This window comes from Semicossyphus pulcher, unplaced genomic scaffold, assembly GCF_022749685.1.
Source record: "Semicossyphus pulcher isolate SPU_LCO1_2020_fin unplaced genomic scaffold, fSemPul1.0.p SCAF_1, whole genome shotgun sequence".
Lineage (NCBI taxonomy): Eukaryota > Metazoa > Chordata > Actinopteri > Labriformes > Labridae > Semicossyphus > Semicossyphus pulcher.
In genome coordinates this window covers 19,645,121-19,662,275 of record NW_027211603.1, presented here as the reverse complement: position 1 = coordinate 19,662,275, position 17,155 = coordinate 19,645,121, and the positions used below count along the sequence as shown (strand labels likewise).

The 17,155-nt window shown below is 44.8% G+C and overlaps 1 protein-coding gene across 13 annotated transcripts in view; it reads left to right on the top strand.

The window, feature by feature from the left end:
• celf6 (CUGBP Elav-like family member 6) overlaps window positions 1-17,155 on the top strand; it is a 142,996-nt gene that overhangs the window by 89,798 nt on the left and 36,043 nt on the right. For 8 of the 13 annotated variants that reach the window (XM_069681536.1, XM_069681610.1, XM_069681391.1 and 5 more), the window contains exons 3-4: window positions 3,883-3,931; window positions 15,057-15,185. In XM_069681536.1, coding sequence (XP_069537637.1) covers window positions 3,883-3,931; window positions 15,057-15,185 — 178 coding nt within the window. The remainder of the gene's footprint in view (window positions 1-3,882; window positions 3,932-15,056; window positions 15,186-17,155) is intronic. The other 5 variants (XM_069681683.1, XM_069681462.1, XM_069681970.1 and 2 more) reach the window with 2 other exon arrangements.

Below are 17,155 nucleotides of genomic sequence, written 5' to 3'. Positions count from 1 at the left end.
AAGATAAAGCAAGACGGGGGGTGTTGAACTCCTTTCAGCCTCGGCAGCCGCACGTCTGCAGGATGAAAAAAGCCTGTAGTCTTCCTCTCCAATGTCTATGCAGTTCATTTCGCGGGGCCCGACGGGAAGGTAGAAGATGTCATTTGTCTTACAGCATCTCACGAGGCCCCACTGTATATGTTATCTTAGCTTTCAGCCGCTTTAATGCTAATAAGGAACTAGCTAGCTTCTTAGATAGACGGTATGTCACTTGTCCTCTTCCTTAGAGTGTGTGTATGTGTGTGCGTGCACAAAGGGTGGGTGGCGGTGGTGGTGGGGATGGGTCCTGGCCCTAGGGGAAAGCAGGCTGCCTCTTCGCCCAGCCTCTGATGAATTCATATAATTAACTCTGCCTTGATCTGTTGGCTAATCCTGCACTCAGTAATAAGGGATTAAAATGTCACCTAAGCCACCTGCTGTTATTGAGCCCCTAGACTTTTTGTGCCTGTGTGTGTATGCGTGTGAGCGTGTGGGAGACAGAGAGAGACAAAGAAAGAGAGAGTAAAAGTGAAGTAAAGTAAGATTTCTGTGCTTGAGACATTTTCTCTGTATGCACAAGAAAATGTGTGGAGGACACTAAAAAGTAGCTCAAAGAAGCAGATTTAACTACTGCCCTATGCATCTTAGCTCTATTCACAACTCCATAGTTTGGCATCAAGCTGAACTCCATAATTTGGCAGGAAGCTGGAGCAGAAGTTGCAGCAGACTCGCTCTGAAAAACTCATTGTCACAGTCACTAAAAAGGGACATGAAAGTGGGACATGCTGGAAGGTGGGAGTTGAGAAATCTTTCTTTCCCTCCCCCTCTCGCTATGACCTCCTTGGACCAAGTAAAGAAATGAAAAAAGAAGAAAGAAAAGAGTGCCAATTGGTTGGCTAACAGCCCGCAGACCAACAGCCAGCTTGCCTTGCCTGCCTGCCGGCCACCTACACTCGGTTGCCTAGCAACCCCAAATGTACTTTTGGGTTGTCTAATGACTCTTGTTGCTGCGGTGGCACAGGGGCTACTAATGAAGCCCCCTGACCAATCGCTGCTGTTTAAGACCTGGAAGCTGACTGATCACCGGACAGGGACTGTGGGACTTCAGACCACCTTAAACCTCTTTGTGAGACAAATTCTGCCTCAGACGTGAGCTGCTGTCAGGACACACACACATACACACTTCCAATATGTACAAAGAGCACACGTTAACTTACTGCTTACAGTGCTCACACTGACCTTAATTCTCTCCACCGCATACTCACATACATCAAAGCCTCAACCGGCCTGAACTTTACCTCAGACTCACATGTAAACATACTTAGTGCAGGATTGATGGCAGGTATCCAGACAGAAACAAAAGCATATAACAGCTCCTGTCTGGCTGTTTAAGGCTAAACAGAGAAGTAAATACTTCCTCTACCACTGCCCCTTAAACAGCTCCACTAAAAAAAATAAAGAGATAAATAATCATGTGATGATGACAGTGTATTGAAGGGATACTGGGTATCAGCCAGTACTCAAGTTTTGGGAGGAAAAAATGGTATCAGAACATCTCTACCCTTGCTCTTGATCCGTACTGTAAACACAAACCTATATGACTCCATGTGCACTCAGTTCTCCCAGGGCCTTAGTTCACCAGTCTTTAATGGGGCTTTCACATTAGGGAACCGGGCCCGGATCCGAGTACACTTGACCCCAAAGTCCAGTTCGTTTGATTAGTGTGAAAACTGTGCACCGCAAACGAGTTCTACACTGGAATGACAACATAAACAATGTTACGTAGTTGATGTTACTCTTCTTTTTCTTCCTGTTTTCGAGGTGCATTACCGCCACCTTCTGCTTCGGAGTCCTAATGCACATGTACTCGGGTACAGAACGAAATTAATTAATGTGAAAGCTGACTGGTGGGGGAGAGGAGAGTGGGGGCAACCGTACTCGGGTATGGTACGAAGCAAACGTACCTAATATGAAAACACAGCAATGGCTGTACCCCAAACATCTGGGATAAAGAACAACTTCATTTTTAGCCTTGAAAGAAGTCCATCACCTCAGCCTTACTTCTAATGTAATCACATATAGTAAAAAGGGCATCAATAAGATGCCGTTTGTCTGTCTGTGGTCTCTTCCTGACTCTCCCTCTATCCCAGATGGCTGTTCACGAGTCTGGTTCTGTTCGAGGTTTCTGCCTGTTAAAAATAAGTTTTTCTTGCCACTGTTGTAAGTGCTCGATCATGGTGGATTAATGTTGGGTCGCTCTAAATAACATAACCACTAGAGCAGTCTAGACTTGTTTTTTATGTACTATGTCATTAGAGAATTGCTGTTGTAATATGGCGCTATATAAACTTAGGAAAAAAACAACAATGGCTGATGTATTTTCCCATCTTTGCATAGTTTTTATATATTATTAAGCATAAGAACTTACAGTTTGCATGGTGAGATAAGTGTGTGTGTAGGTCCATTTGTATGGGCATGACTGAATCTGTCTCCCTGTGTGTACAGCTTCATCCGCTTGTCTCCGCGATGCGTCCGTCATCTCTCTCAGCTTTGTTCCTCTGTCACAGCATATTGCTAGGCGTGTCCAATACGTCCCCAGGGTGTCACCATGTATACGCTTGTCTATACATGTCCAGCAGTCTTAGGTCTATATTTAGGCCGTGGTCAACTGCTGTCAAGTGCTGCGTAGCCTGAGGGCCCGACACCCACTGCGCTGCCCCAGCTGACTGATCTGAGGGGGCAGAGCTGTGTGCCATTCACTGGCACTCACATGTTGGACCTGTCCACATGGCCTAGTTAGAAAGATAGGCAGACTGAAGACAGAAAACGTCATGCCAGATATGAAACAGAACGCTAAAAATGACACATGTAGGTAGGCTCAGTAAGAAAGGGTCTTCGAGGGTGGCTCCCACTTTTCTCAGGGAAGAAAGAGGGGATATTATTCCTGTGTCAGAGACGGCACGAGATTGAGTATTTTTATGTTTTCATATTCATACTCCAGGGAGAGAGAGGATATGAAAACATAGAAAGGGGAGCAAAAGGAACCGGGGGAGTTTTTATTCGCGGCAGGAAGGTTTTAAAAGGTTTTTTTTTTTTCATGTTAGCTTGGCGACGTTCTGCTTTCACCTCACTATAGAATGGATCTTCAAAGGTTGTTTATCGATTCCCTACTGTTAACCTTTCACAGGCCTCTTTCACGGTTACGCTGTTCGGTGGCTCTCAATAGCTTCCAGGAGGAGAAGGAGGAGGAGGAGGAGGCTGGAGCAGGATGGTGTTGGCCAGCCAGACGAGTGGCATATTGGTTGTACGTTGCAAAAGGAAGAGGTGAGAGAGGAAGAGGAAGGGATGGAGGCAAGAGAAAGAGGGATTGCTCAGGGTCAGGGATGAGCAGGATATAGCTGGTGACTGGGAGTCTGGAGCCAGGAGGGGGACAGGAAGAGCAAGGGCCAGCTTGAGAGGACCTCTCCCTGTGGAGGCTGGGAGTGGCTGATGTAATGGCATTAATCTCCAAGTGCCATCTGACACCCAGTGTGGCATCGTCATTGAAAAGTGCTAATTCTGCTGAACTGTGAGGGGAATTCAGGCATCTCTAGAGGCAGTGCCCTGGATTAATTAAACACGCTGGCATGGAGCAGTGCACAGATTTATCTCCTTTACGGCATCATAACTGTTTGATGTTTTGCGTTTAAGTCAAAGAACGGGACACGCTCAGGACATTAATGCCAGGAACATTGCCGCGTTTCACTTGTTTTCTTCCCGCTCCACACACAGTGGCGTTCGCTCCTTTTCGTCTCATGCTAACCTGGGATTTCCCTTCTGTTTTTGTCTTTCTCTCCCTCTACTTCTCTCTCTCTCTCTCTCCAGATGAACCGGCCCATCCAGGTGAAGCCAGCCGACAGCGAAGGACGAGGAGGTAATTAACCTTCTCCTGGTCTCCATTGCACCCCCCCTAAAAAACACACACACACGCAAACACACAAATACAGCAGTACAGCGCACACTCGATCCTTAATATTCTGCTCTCACTTGAGACACACTGGGAGTTAGTGGAGTAGCCCGTAATATAGGTCACTTGCTTCTATTGACTTCCCATCTGTGCCAGCAGAGGGGCTGTCTCAGGTTCACAGTCACTGGGAGTGGTTCAAAGACAAGACGGAGAAATAAAAGAGAAAGAAAACAGTAAACAATGACGAGAGGGAATCTCCATGTCTTGATCTCCATGACAGTCATGTCTGCTTACCGAGAGGAGGAAGTGGCACACAGTCCAAACACAGACAGACACAATAACGCACAAACTCAAAGTAGGACGTATCATTATTTGTTTGGAACCTCCTTGCGGTATACACTGTGTTTGTTTTTCATAGAAATATGAGCACAGATAAAAGATTGTGAGAGACAATCCCCCTCGCCTCTCTTAAAGTCAACATACACATCTACAGTAGCCACGATAAACTTACCTCAAGTACTCGCAACCTAAATATCGATATGTCTTATGATTAGGACTTTAAGATGCTTAAAGTGGGATTACATAGTATAGCGTAAGTTGATGTGTGTTATCCAAGTCAGAGTCAGTGTCGGTGATGTTAAAGTTCCACTTGGACTCTGTTGACGCACTGCATATGGGACATATGGATCAGTAACCCCATCCATTTAAAGCATGACTTATGGCAATATAAAGTATAACTCTGCTCTGACATGGCAGCGTTTTGCTCGCACAGCCTCCGTCCTCCATCTTTAGTCCGACTGACGTGGTGATAGACCACATCATTGTGAAGCCATTTGTGCCCAACATCTCTGAGGTTAATGCAGATTAAGCCAGTTAAAGATGTACATGGGTGGAATAGGATCTAATTGGACTGGTCCGTGTCTGCCCTGCACTTGCATTTCAGAGTGGTGATTTAGACTGCCTAGGTCAGATTAGACGGAGCCACTTCACTGATTTATGTGGTCAAGTGTGAATCAGATGGCCCATTTCTATTGCCCCACACACCCCCATGTAGATCTTTTTTTTTTTGTCACGGCGGCACTTTAATTAACGGCCATCTAAAAACAGGCAAAGTCTGACCGACAAGGCCTGGGCGAGGGCCAATCGGCATTCTCACCAAGATAAATTGGATCTCTGGGCTTAAGAGGGGAGGATGGATGGGTCCCAATATCAATTACTACCCTTTTTCAGCAGAAAGAGAATGGAGATGAACAGGCAGTGTGAATGAAATACAGAGGGCTCTTAGGCTGGCAGGGCCCCTGCTAGTCTGTCAGATGAACTTTCTATATGGGAGGACAGAATAGGACAGAGCACAGAATGAAATAAGACCAAGCAGACAGGCCCCAACAGAGATATTGAGCGTTAATGGCAACAGGAAGTCAGCAGACAGGCCGGGGAAGTAAACCACAGTCGCGGCTGACAATGAAATGAGATTTACTATGAAGGCCTGTGGTTAAAGGAAAATAGACAGCCCAGCTAGGGCTGGCTGAAGGAGAGGAAGCAGCCAGGGATTCATCTATGGAGGGCTGAGGACCAGTCAGGTACACCAATCCCAGTGGGGCCTTTGGGTTGTCAAACCTCGGGCTGAACCGGGACATTTGCACCTTTGGAATGGAGTCACATTTATCACTATCTGCAATTATCTGTCATGGGAACTTGTACAGGGGTCTCGATTACGTGCCTGTGTAGGTATTAAGGCCCATTACTCCATTTGGAGACTCCAGTAGCCCCTCTTTTGTTCACATGTCCCTGAGAGACGTCCTCTCTCTAGGGATGAGAGAGTGTCAGAGGGAGAAGTAAAACCAGAGCTCAGAAAATGACAAGGGGAGCCGGCGCCGCACAATCCTGCCGCTTGGCTGCCATTGTGGATCACAGGGCTCACTCTCTGGTTGTCTATTACAATGACTCATGTCTTATTTTATTTTTCCTTGGATTATCTAGAAAGAAGGGAGCATGGAAGAGGGGCTTCACAGCCTTCAAATCTATTTCTGTTCCTTAAATCAGCCGACCTCCTCGCCACAAAGTCCACATTTATCTGATGTGCTTAACACCACTTCTTTTCAGACCAATTCTATCAAACTATGATTTCAACTCAGAGATATTGAGACGCAATCGAGGCATGGGTCTTCCGCCTGATCGCTCTTTGGGCACTGAAGGAGCTGACCGGCTTCTATATCTACACTTGAAACACAAGCAATTTTCTCCAACTCATAAGGGACAGAAATGAGGAAAAGTGGACGCCTCTTGCGCCCTCTCTGTTGCTTCCTTTCTTTCCCCTTCTCCCCCTCTCTGTCTCATTGCCACCACAGTAAAAAGAAAGAGATAAGGCGCGTGATAGAGAGAGAGGAGGGGATTCAGTACATGTCCCACGGAGGAATGTGAGAGGGTGAGGAGACAAAAAGACTGAGAGGGGGAGAGACGACAGGATGAGAAAGTTAACGGAGGGTGATGGAGGCAGCTGAGTGAATCTCAGCACTAAATCATCTCAGAGCCGCCCCATCCCTATCTCCTCCTCGCCTTGCCTCGCCAGGAATCTTCTTCCCCCTGACCTTGTCTGCCGCTGTGTCTGTGAAGAAAAGATGGGGCCAGATTATCTATGATTGGAGATGGCCATTATCTAAACACAATCTTGGAGCCGGGTCCCACTTCTCTAGCCACTGCTGTGAGACAGGAGACCACACTGATGAGAAGAGAGATGACGGGTCAGCCAGCAACACCCTCTTCTTTTATTAACTCTGATAAGATGGGTTTAACACTCTCCCAAAATACCCCGCAAACTCCATCAACATCGACTTTTTCACAAAGGGCCACTCTCTGTGCATTTGTCCATAGCTCCCCCATACTTTTGTTTTATTGGATACTTATGCAGCGCCAGGAGCGTTGTAATCCCTGCATGTGATACTCAGCAGCCTTTTTAATATCTCGCCCATGCCTTTTAGTCTGTCTGGCTGAGGGGGAGTCTTTGTGAATGGGTCGTGTTTGTCCTTGCCAACCTGCTGCTCCTCAGAAGGTTGACCCCAGTAGGGGCAGTGAAGAGATTGACAGGACCTTAAGATGTAGCGCACTGTGCTGTCACGGCCTACCCCAGCAGGTAGGGAAGAGTGAGGGGCTGCTGGCTGAGCTCAGTCTGGCAGGGCCACAGGGGAGGGTCTGTCTGGAGGCACCTCACGCCCACAGAAGAGCGCGCTCCACTTTACATGCAAATGAAGCCAAAAGATCCCTCTGTGCCTCTGGACACGATCGTGCAGAACTCTGAAAAGTCAAGAAGAGCCCTCGCAGCGCTTGATATGTGTGTGTGTGTGTGTGCTGAGAAACACACACAGAGACATGGGGACACATGGACAGACAAAAGAATTCAGGGACATTTAACATTTCAGAGTATTAATAAGGTTTTGAGGCAGTGATTTAAATTACTTTTTGCACAGCAATGATCGGGCACTACCATTAGAGGAGATGCAGGAAAAAGGAGGTGAAATATTTGAGCAGCAGCCACATCCCAAAAAAACTAAATTGTTCGTTGAGGATGCATACCAGAAGGTTTCAAGCCCCTCTCCCACTCCCCCGAGGAGTTGGATGTAACATCTCTAGTGGTAGAAGTAATGCATTTACAAACACAAAGCCTGTATCCTCTCATCACGCCCGCCACGCTGACAATTTCAATGTTTGTTCTCCTCTGATTATTCCATTTACCACCTCACTATACTGGATAATCCACTTGCATACATCAGATTGGGACCAGCAGCAGAAAGGTTTAGTGTGTGGTTGCACATCATTGTCACTGTAAAGGGGTTTAATTACTTCTGTTAGCTCAGTAGGAACTAAACACGAGTAAGAAGCAGCTTATTAAGGAGTGGAAGGTGTTGCGTAAAGGAGGAGACAGAATGCTTGTGAAGCTGAACAGATGCATACATCATGCAGGGTGTTTTACATTAACTCACTACTTTCCATTCAAAACTAAATCATGCAAATGACAATGAATTATACATCACGTTTCAGCATTTGATTTATAACATTATATCAATTAGGAAATAAACACTACAGTTGCTGTGCTACAGGAAAACAGCAGTGAAACTTTCATACCAACATTTAACACATAGGACAGGGGGCGACGGGTTCTTTTGGACACCAAGAAAAAGTATGGGAAGAAATGACCATTATAGCAGTAAGATTAAAAACACTAATTAAAGAAGACTGAGAAAATGTGAGGTGATTCTGAATGTGTTAGAAAAGTCAAAGAAAGATTGAAAATGGGTTAAGAAAGCTGGAATTGGTTTAAGGAAGACAAAATGGTAAAAGGGGTGTACTTACTCTTTTCTAGTCTTTAGACTACTCAGAGTGCTTTTACACTACATGTCACATTCAGCCTTTCATACTAGCATTCACACACTGATGTGCCAATCTCCAATCAGGATCTATGTGTTATGCATTCGGGAGCAATTAGGGGTTCAGTGTCTCGCCCCGAGGACACTTGAACGTGACTGTAGCAGTCAGGGATCGAACCCCAAACCTTCCGATTGAGAGAAGACTTTGTGTCTCAGAGAATATATATTACAGTGTATCTGAGATAATCATTAAATTATGAAAAACATGTAAGGGTAAGCTTTGATATTATTCTAGTTTGTGTCTTCAAATAACACAAGATACTTGAGATAATCATGACAGAGACTGGCCCACAAACACTACTGTGGACTCTGTGACAACTTAGGACACAACTGATATCAGAAACAATTGTTTGACACCTTATAGCTTTAAAGCAAAGATGTTTCCCCTGTGGGATGCAGGTGTGTGATGTGAAAGAGTTGCTCATCCTGCTACTCCCAGTAAAAATTAAATTCTGCATATACTTCTGCTCCCTGCTCAGAAGATCCTACATTACCACCCGAAAAGTTAGCTTTGAAATGACATTGACAAACAAAATTAGCTTGAATATGACATTGACATTAATGCCAACAGTTTATATTTGAAAGTTGACACTGAAACAATTTAAGAATATTATTAAATCCAGCTGACCTCTCTGTTGCACCTGCTGACATTGCAATGTACATCCTGAGGTGCAGAGATCAAGAGTTGCTCTCCTGGTTCATTGCTGAGTATTCAGCCCACTATCCTTTGTGCCTTTTTTAATATGAGAACAAATAATGTGAAACGCAAACAATCCATAACAGTTCAACATATATGCATACTTTGCATGTATGTGAGACACTGGACATGTCTATAGAAAACCAGCCACTTTTCTTTAATTAAAATGCCTCCATTTGTCTTTATGTTGTATTTCCATAGTCCTCCCTTTCATTCATCAGCATTACAGAAAGTAATCAATTATCATCATGTATGCCAAATACATTGAAAACCCCACTTTGCCACCAAAAACACATCATTATCCTTAAATTCTCAGATGTCAATACATACCATTTTTATACAGACAGTTGCATGTCCTATTATTTTAACCTGTAGCTTTTGTTCGGTCTGATCTTGTACTCATTCTATGACTAAAAACAAATCCTGCAATTTAAATACAGCAATTAAAGATATTTAAGAGGAAGTTCAAGTTACGTTCTTGATCCAGATTTATCTACTCCTAATCATTTCCTCTGAATCCTTTCATGACTGTAACTGATATTTGTTTTTTCTCAGAGCAACCCAAGTCATTATTTAGTGTTAGCAATGATGAAATAATCAGTCACAATAATCATTAATGATTCAATTGGCATTGACTTACAGTGATTGCTTGTCTAGTAAATAATTAACAGATTGATCAACTGTTTCCAGCACAAGAAAGAACAGTCTTTTGTGTGTCTACAAAAGCAGTTATGGAGGCACAGAGGTTTCATTACAAAAAAGAGGCGTGTAGGAGGTGGATTTTCACCTGAAGTTATTTCAGGAAGGTGAATTAAATTGGTTTAAGACACAAAATTGTTGTTGTCAGAGTGCCAGTTTTAAGCAGTTGTAACAATGCTACGTATTCTCTCAGTGCTATAAATAAATCTTAAATGCTCATTATCCTTAAAGCCTAATAATCTGACATTAAATTTCACCCTTTTATGTCCAGACAGACTCTTCTTTACTGGGACACACAGCAGAAGATGAAAAACAAAGTCTAACTTAATATTAAGAAGCCGTTCCCGACATTTTGTACACCCCGTCTTGTACGCCCACATGTGTGAGCGTGTCTGGTGGCGGGCCTCCCAGGCAGCAGCGCAGCAGCATCAGGCTTTTCTAATGAGACCATAAGAAGCACAACTTCTCTGTTGTGCTGCCTGGAACATTAGTCTGCATTTGAAATGCACCCAGCGGCCTAGCAGGCATCTTTTATCGTTGGATGCAGCTGTCCATGCTTTCTGAACACTTACTACCAGCGAGCTTCCCTGACTACTGCCAGCGGGCAATAAGTGATAGAATCATGAATAAAGAAGAAGAAAAAATAGAAATATTTACCACGACACAGGAGCAGGAGAGTGTTTCTTTAAAGAGAATATTCCCATTATTGGCAAACAAAAGCATAAACTTTTTTTAAAAGTAGACTTCACAGCAACTGGATCTTTGCCTGGAGAGAAAGAGTACAGTGAGGGATAACAAAAAGATATTGAGTGCAGTAGAGACACAAAGGGAGAGGAGAGGAGAAGAGTAAAATCTATATGTATATACTGCAGCCTGCGACACAAGTAGCACTTTATTCCGTGGAGAGAAGCATCAATCTTGACAGCATATGGCGTCTGTGCAAAATCCATTAATTTTTAATATACCGGGTGCTGAAATGAAAAGGCTTCCTGAGACAAGCAATTGTCAGATGTCAGCGGTGTTTTGATAACTTTTTTGATCTCCTTTTTTTATATGCATTCATAAAATGAGGCTGTCCATATGCCACCCTGGTTTGGACATGGCTGGAGACTGACATGGAAGCATTTTCTGTGCAATTGCTTCCATCTTCAGTCAGGAGATGAGGCACTGGAGGGGAAACAGAGAAGGCATGTGGATGATTTTGTTTGAGAGTGTGCGACGGCTAAGGCCTGGGAAAAAGAACCTTGTATGTCACCACACACTAAAGGCATTAATATACTGTACACACACATACAGTTCAGCACATATAAAAGCATGTGTTAACGAGTCAAATAAGCACATGCTCCCATTCTTTTTTCAATAGCCTCTGTAGCCTCAAATCTGCTGTGTTATAAGCTAACAGTAGAAATGCGCCAGATATACACGGATAAATTAGTGCTGTTTGAGTATATTATGATAAAAACAAAATAAAATCATGTAGCCAGGCTTCCCAACTACCACACACACACACACATTATGATTTTAAAGTAGAGGCAGGGTTTGAAAGTGCAGATTACAAAGGTCTCTTCAGAGGAGAGCAGAGAAGTGCTGTAGAGCTCAAATGTTCTCCAGCTGTGTGGCTAAGCTCTGTTAGAGGGATAAGATGAGCCCCTCTCAATGAGAGATAAGTAGCAGAGGTCAAACAGTAAGCTCAATGAGTTTTGTCGTACTTTTCATACTTCTCTATCCTCAGACAGCTCTATATGAAGGTCCTCGACCCTCTTAATGCAAATACATGACTGTACTCAAGAGTTTTTTTTACCCCTCCTCTCCCCTGTTTTAATGGATAACTCTTTGGAGTCATGGAGTCGTCTCCCTGTGCAGAGGGTGCATTACAGGATATTTATTCATATTCATAAAATGCCAATTTAAAGGCTGCGACTGGCCATAGGAGATGAGCGGGAACGTGCAAAATCCAATAAGCGCTGCTTTGGAGACAGGTGCAAAGCGGACTAATTAATAGCAATCTATACTCTGGCCAGGGCACGCAGTGGGCCGACTGAGACGCTCTTAGGTCAGGCAATGAAAAGATAGCAGCTCCAAATTCATTTTCTCGCCGTGGCTCTCCCAAAGGAAGGCTCCCAAGTACACTCACACTTCCTTTAATGCCTGCACTGGGGTGTAATTTATTTTTGCGTTTGCCAGCACATTTGGAAAGTTCATTACTTCGCTCATGGCTTGTTAATTAGCCTTGTAAAGCCGCCATTAGATCTCCTCGGGCCAGGACCGAGATGAGACTTTTGTCCCAAAACATTAACACACTGCAGGAGGCCTGTAAAAGTGCACTCTGCCCATTTACGTCGTAACAGTGACACCTCGGTGAAAATGTGAAAGATGGAGGGACAATGAAGGCAAAGTCACGTATGGTCTGGACGGGCTGTTGCCTCGTTTCATGTTTCACCTTTGCTGCCATAGACAGAGGTCAGGCTCATTTCTCTCTAACACCTGTTCAGGGCTGACTTTACAGCTACGCAGCTCCTACGCTGAAGCCCAATATCCTGTTAGATGTCTGTCCTCCTGTCTGTCTCTTTCGAAACCCCAGTCGACAGTATAAATGGCTGTCTCTGTAGTGAGCTCCTTTGGGTTCTCGCTCACTTCCAACCCTGGAGCTCCAAGGGAGGAGGAGCGGTAATGAGCAGCAGTAGCAGGCTCAGCTGGCGGGTTGGAGAATTCCTGCTGTGTGAGGCGTGACTACAGGAACACGGACTGACACCACAGCTACAACACGGGCAGAGGAGACCAGGCAGCATAACCTTATTGATTATGCAGGTGCTCATTTGTGTGGCCAAGCGGGTAGCAGGCACGTGTCTCATTTGAACTTTACAGGAATGGAACAGGATCCGATTTACCCGCTGCAGAAAGGAAGCCCCGGTGCTTTATTTTTATAACAGCTGCGTCTAATGGGGCCTGGCAGGTACAGGAGGCGTCACATCTGTCGAGGCCCAGGTGATGCTCTCGCTCGCTGCTCCTCCCCGCTCCTAGCCCATTCCCTACCAGTCAAATGACTCACGCTGAAGATCAACAGTGTCATTCCCAATAAACTCCTCTTCCTCTTCCTGCCACTTTCCATCAGTTCCAGCGATAGGTTCTTGCTAGTAGCCATTTCATTCCACAACACGGCGGAATAAGGGGATGCATAATGTAAAAGATGTAAAGAAGATGAATTCTCTGTCTCATGCCAGGGCACCGGGAAGATTAATTAGAGAAATCCAGCCATCTGACTGGCCAGAATGTAGTCGTATAGAGCCAATACGTCTGAGTCATAGTGCCCCCTCTGGAGCTCAGGAAGCAGCTAGGACATATTGTAGCGATGAGGAGACGAGTATATGTTGAGCTACCATTTAAAACTTCATGAGGATGAACACTGCAGAAGTTACATTAGAGTATTACAATGTATATAGGGGACTGCTTTCTAGTTTTTACATAAGTTTTCTTTTTTATTATTAAATTAAATTTGGAAACATTTTTATTGCATAAAGAAAACCAAACCAGTACAGCCTCACAAGAATAAAACACCACCGACTTCTTCTCACTACTTAACTTTCTTGACAACTTACCCAAGAGCCTCTTCTATTGATTCACTTTAAAAAAGATGTCCGTTCTAAAGTCTGAATTTGGCCCTGATAGTTCATTGGATCATAATAACTATGAATTTCAGTTCACATAATGTACTTTTTATAATAGAGTCTTTTTGTATAACAGAAGTCCCAAACGATTTGTCAACAAATAAATCATCTCACCATTCTTTTATGTGCAAAATGAGGTTTTCTGTTCAGCTGAATAATCCACAGATGCAACTGAAAAGGAGTTTATGTATCACAATAAAAAAAACGTCTCAAAACGTTTCAAGTCCAGAGAAGTAAATCGTCTGCTTTCCACAAACCTTCAACTCATAGCAGGCTATGACGGCACAAGGCTACAGTCATTGTAATTTTGGTTCAGAACAATTGTTTACCCTTTAATTTGTATAAGGCAGACAAACGCCAACCAACACTGTCGGGTCAGTGTGCTCCGACAGTTGGTGCTGGTTGGATGGAGTTGTTCAAGTTTGACATGTCCAGTCAGGTTTGGTGGAGTCGTGGAAAGTCGTACCAATTTGCATTCTGAGAGTGCGTTCCCTTGACAACTAGCCTACACTCGTGTGCAGTACGCACGACTTCCGTCCACGCAAAATAAAACAACAACTTAAATGAGAAAAAGTAGGCAACAAAAGTCAGTCCTGTCTGCTCGTGTCGGGGCACTGTGGAGCTGGCAGTTGGTTTCCTGGAACATTCTAGAGAATGCAACACTAACTGCCGACTTCAGAATGTTGAGGTGAGTTGGGCGTTGTCTGGGCAGTGTGCAGTCACCTTTATACAGTATATAATAATGCAGTGTGTGCACAAAACAGTAGGAAGCTAATTCTTTATCCGAGTGGTGAATCCAGCTTAGTTTTCTTTTGTTGCAATTATTATAAGTTGAAAAATGACAAATCTGCAAACCTTGGGCAGATAATTATCTACAAGCAACTTTACACTGAAAAGCTTCATCCATTAGTTCTGGGTGGCCAACGCTGTCCAATGCACGATCATGTTCATTATTTAATTCTACTGGAGTCCAGTATTTGTGCATTCATACATTTATACATGTTATAGTCAGCAGAAAGTGGAGCAGCTGAGAAAGTACCAGCACACCCTGCCAAATATATTGTTTAGTCGTGTTACTTTTCTCGGGTTTAAAAGCATAGAACGTGCTGTACTCCTGCTTATTAAAATTCTCCTTTGGTGATGAGAAAATGTACTACCATGTTCTCGTTCCATGTTCTCTTTCAACTCGGCGACTTTAAGCATCCTCACGATCTAACAGTTTGTCTACCTGTGCAAAATATTGCTGCTCTCTTTCTACCGTCACCCCAAACCCACAGCGCTCCAAATATCATCATCAAACGTCGCTGTGGCAGACTTGAATAGCTCACTGGAAACAGGAATATATCTCGTTCGTAGCAGGGCGGGGTGGTACACCACACAACAGTAAGATCAACAACAATAACAACAGCAGTGGCGGTGGCGGCGGCGGCGGCGGCTCAACACAGCCGACTGCTGATAAAAGGGGGGTTTTTGAGTTGCACAAGTTCCTCTCAGCTCAGCAGAACGGTGCGATCAGCTGTGGCATTTTGTCTGTTCTCTCCTCTCTTTCACCCTCCCTCCCTCCTTCCCTCGCCCCCTTTTTCCTCTCCCCTTCCTCTATTCCTATCTAGAAGACAGGAAGCTGTTTGTGGGAATGCTCGGCAAGCAGCAGAGCGAGGACGACGTCCGGCGGCTGTTTGAGACCTTCGGCCAGATCGAGGAGTGCACCGTCCTGCGAGGGCCTGATGGGGCCAGTAAGGGTCAGAGCCCACACACCTCCCATTTGTTTCCCCCCCCCCCCCCCCCTCACTCTGTCCCTCTTTATCCCGCTCTCTGTCTGTATTCGTGCTGTCTCTCTTTCTCTTTCTTCTCTTTACATGTTTAGAACCACGCTTCACCCGCTCCACACTCATTGACATCGTCTGCGCTCCCTCCGCTCTTCTGAATAACTCATCCTCCCCTTCAGCTTTTCTTTTTTCACCACCTCTTATGTGTCTCGCTCGCATTTCTTTCATACCTCATTGTCACCGTGCTCCGACACCTCCTCCTTCCCACTTTCCTTTTCTCACTACTTTGTGCATTTCTCTTCCCTTTTTTGTTCTCACTCTACCTCCCCTTTCTCTCCTTTTTTTCTCTCCCTCCCGAACTTCTTCGTCTGTTCTCTCTTCATCCCGGCAGCTCCTCTCACCCTGAGCTTGTTCTCAACAGATCCATCACACAACACCTCGTCTTTACGCTCACCCCTCTCCTCCTCCTCCACGTCTTCCTGTTATCTGAAAAGCTGAGGGGTTGTAATCATGTTTGTTTCCCACATTCCCGTCATCCCTCCCCTGGGACGCCATTGGACGATAATGTCCTACTGTAAATAAAGCAGCCGGGCTCGGGGTTGGTTTTTTTTTGCTGCTGTCACTCACCGTGCGGCAGATTTGCCTGCATTCAGGAACAGCTTATGCATTCATGTCTGTGGCTTATGTGCTATTTAGTTAGTAGAGCGTGGTCGAATTAGAGACGGCTGTGAAATGTGCGATGCAGGTGGGATTGTTCTGAGAGTGCGAGAGTCTCCCCATTATCCTTTGATGGGTTTCTGTCTCTCAGCCATATTTGGAGCGATAACGTCAGCGATATTGCTTTGAACCTTTACCTTCCTTTCTCTCTGTGATTCATTCTCCTATACGAAGCGTCTGGATGTGTGAAAAGGATGTGTGGGAAGGCGAAGGAGAAAGGAAAGCCTATGGAGTATATCGAAAGAAAGGCTGGCTATACCGAAGCACATGCCTATCTGTGTCAACATCTGTTCCTCTCACTGTTAATCCCGGGTCTATTGCTCTGCGTCGCCCCAACGGCCCACTACCTTTCTTTCTCCCTGGCTTGTTTCCTCTTTTCCCTCACCGGCTCGCTCTCTTCCTGTCTGCTCAGACGCCTCCAGCTGATTGACAGCACATAAAATGAAATCAGGCCTGTGCTGTTGTGTCAGACAGGAGCTAGTTTTCTCCCTCATTCTCGCCTTCACTCCTTCTCGACCCTCCTGCACCTCATCTTCTTCTTTCTCCCCTCCTCACATGCCGTATGTTCCCTGTGTTGGTATTTGTCTCTGCTACTACTAGCTTGATCACCTTTTCTGCAGTTTTTTGGTATGAAATAGAAAAGCGTAGCGCAATGTTAACTAGGAATTCTACCAGCAGACAAAGGTCTCATATATAGGTATCGGGTCCTATCACTCTCTGTGCAACAGTCCCACGCAATCATTACGGGATGTTACGGCAAATTATTTTGCCAGCCGCCTCGCTTGGGATGAGGTTGGCGTAATTTGAATGAGACAGACCTTGAAATTGACAGTGCTATCTGTTCCATGATGGAGGCTTTGTCCCCTGTTGATGTAAATTTATGCTACTCAGAGGCTTTTCAGCACCCCTCTTCACCCAATAAAAAGGCCGAGAAGTTTAACATCCATCTCTCTATGGCGCTGCTCCTCAAAGTACTTTTAAAGTGCAACACTTGCTGCCAGAGTTGAATAGAGCCCCGAATTGTCAGGAAAAATAGAGAGATGGCTTTTAGGTCTATAATTAAGTTGTGTTATAAATGTCACCCATCCAGCGGGATGGAATTCATGCATACATATTATTACCCCGGGAATTCAAAAGGCAGTGCAGATCCTCTCGCTTGAAAGCAATACAATCTCTCTTTTTCCTTTTTCCCCGACTCATTCTGAGCCATCAAATTCAAAAACTCA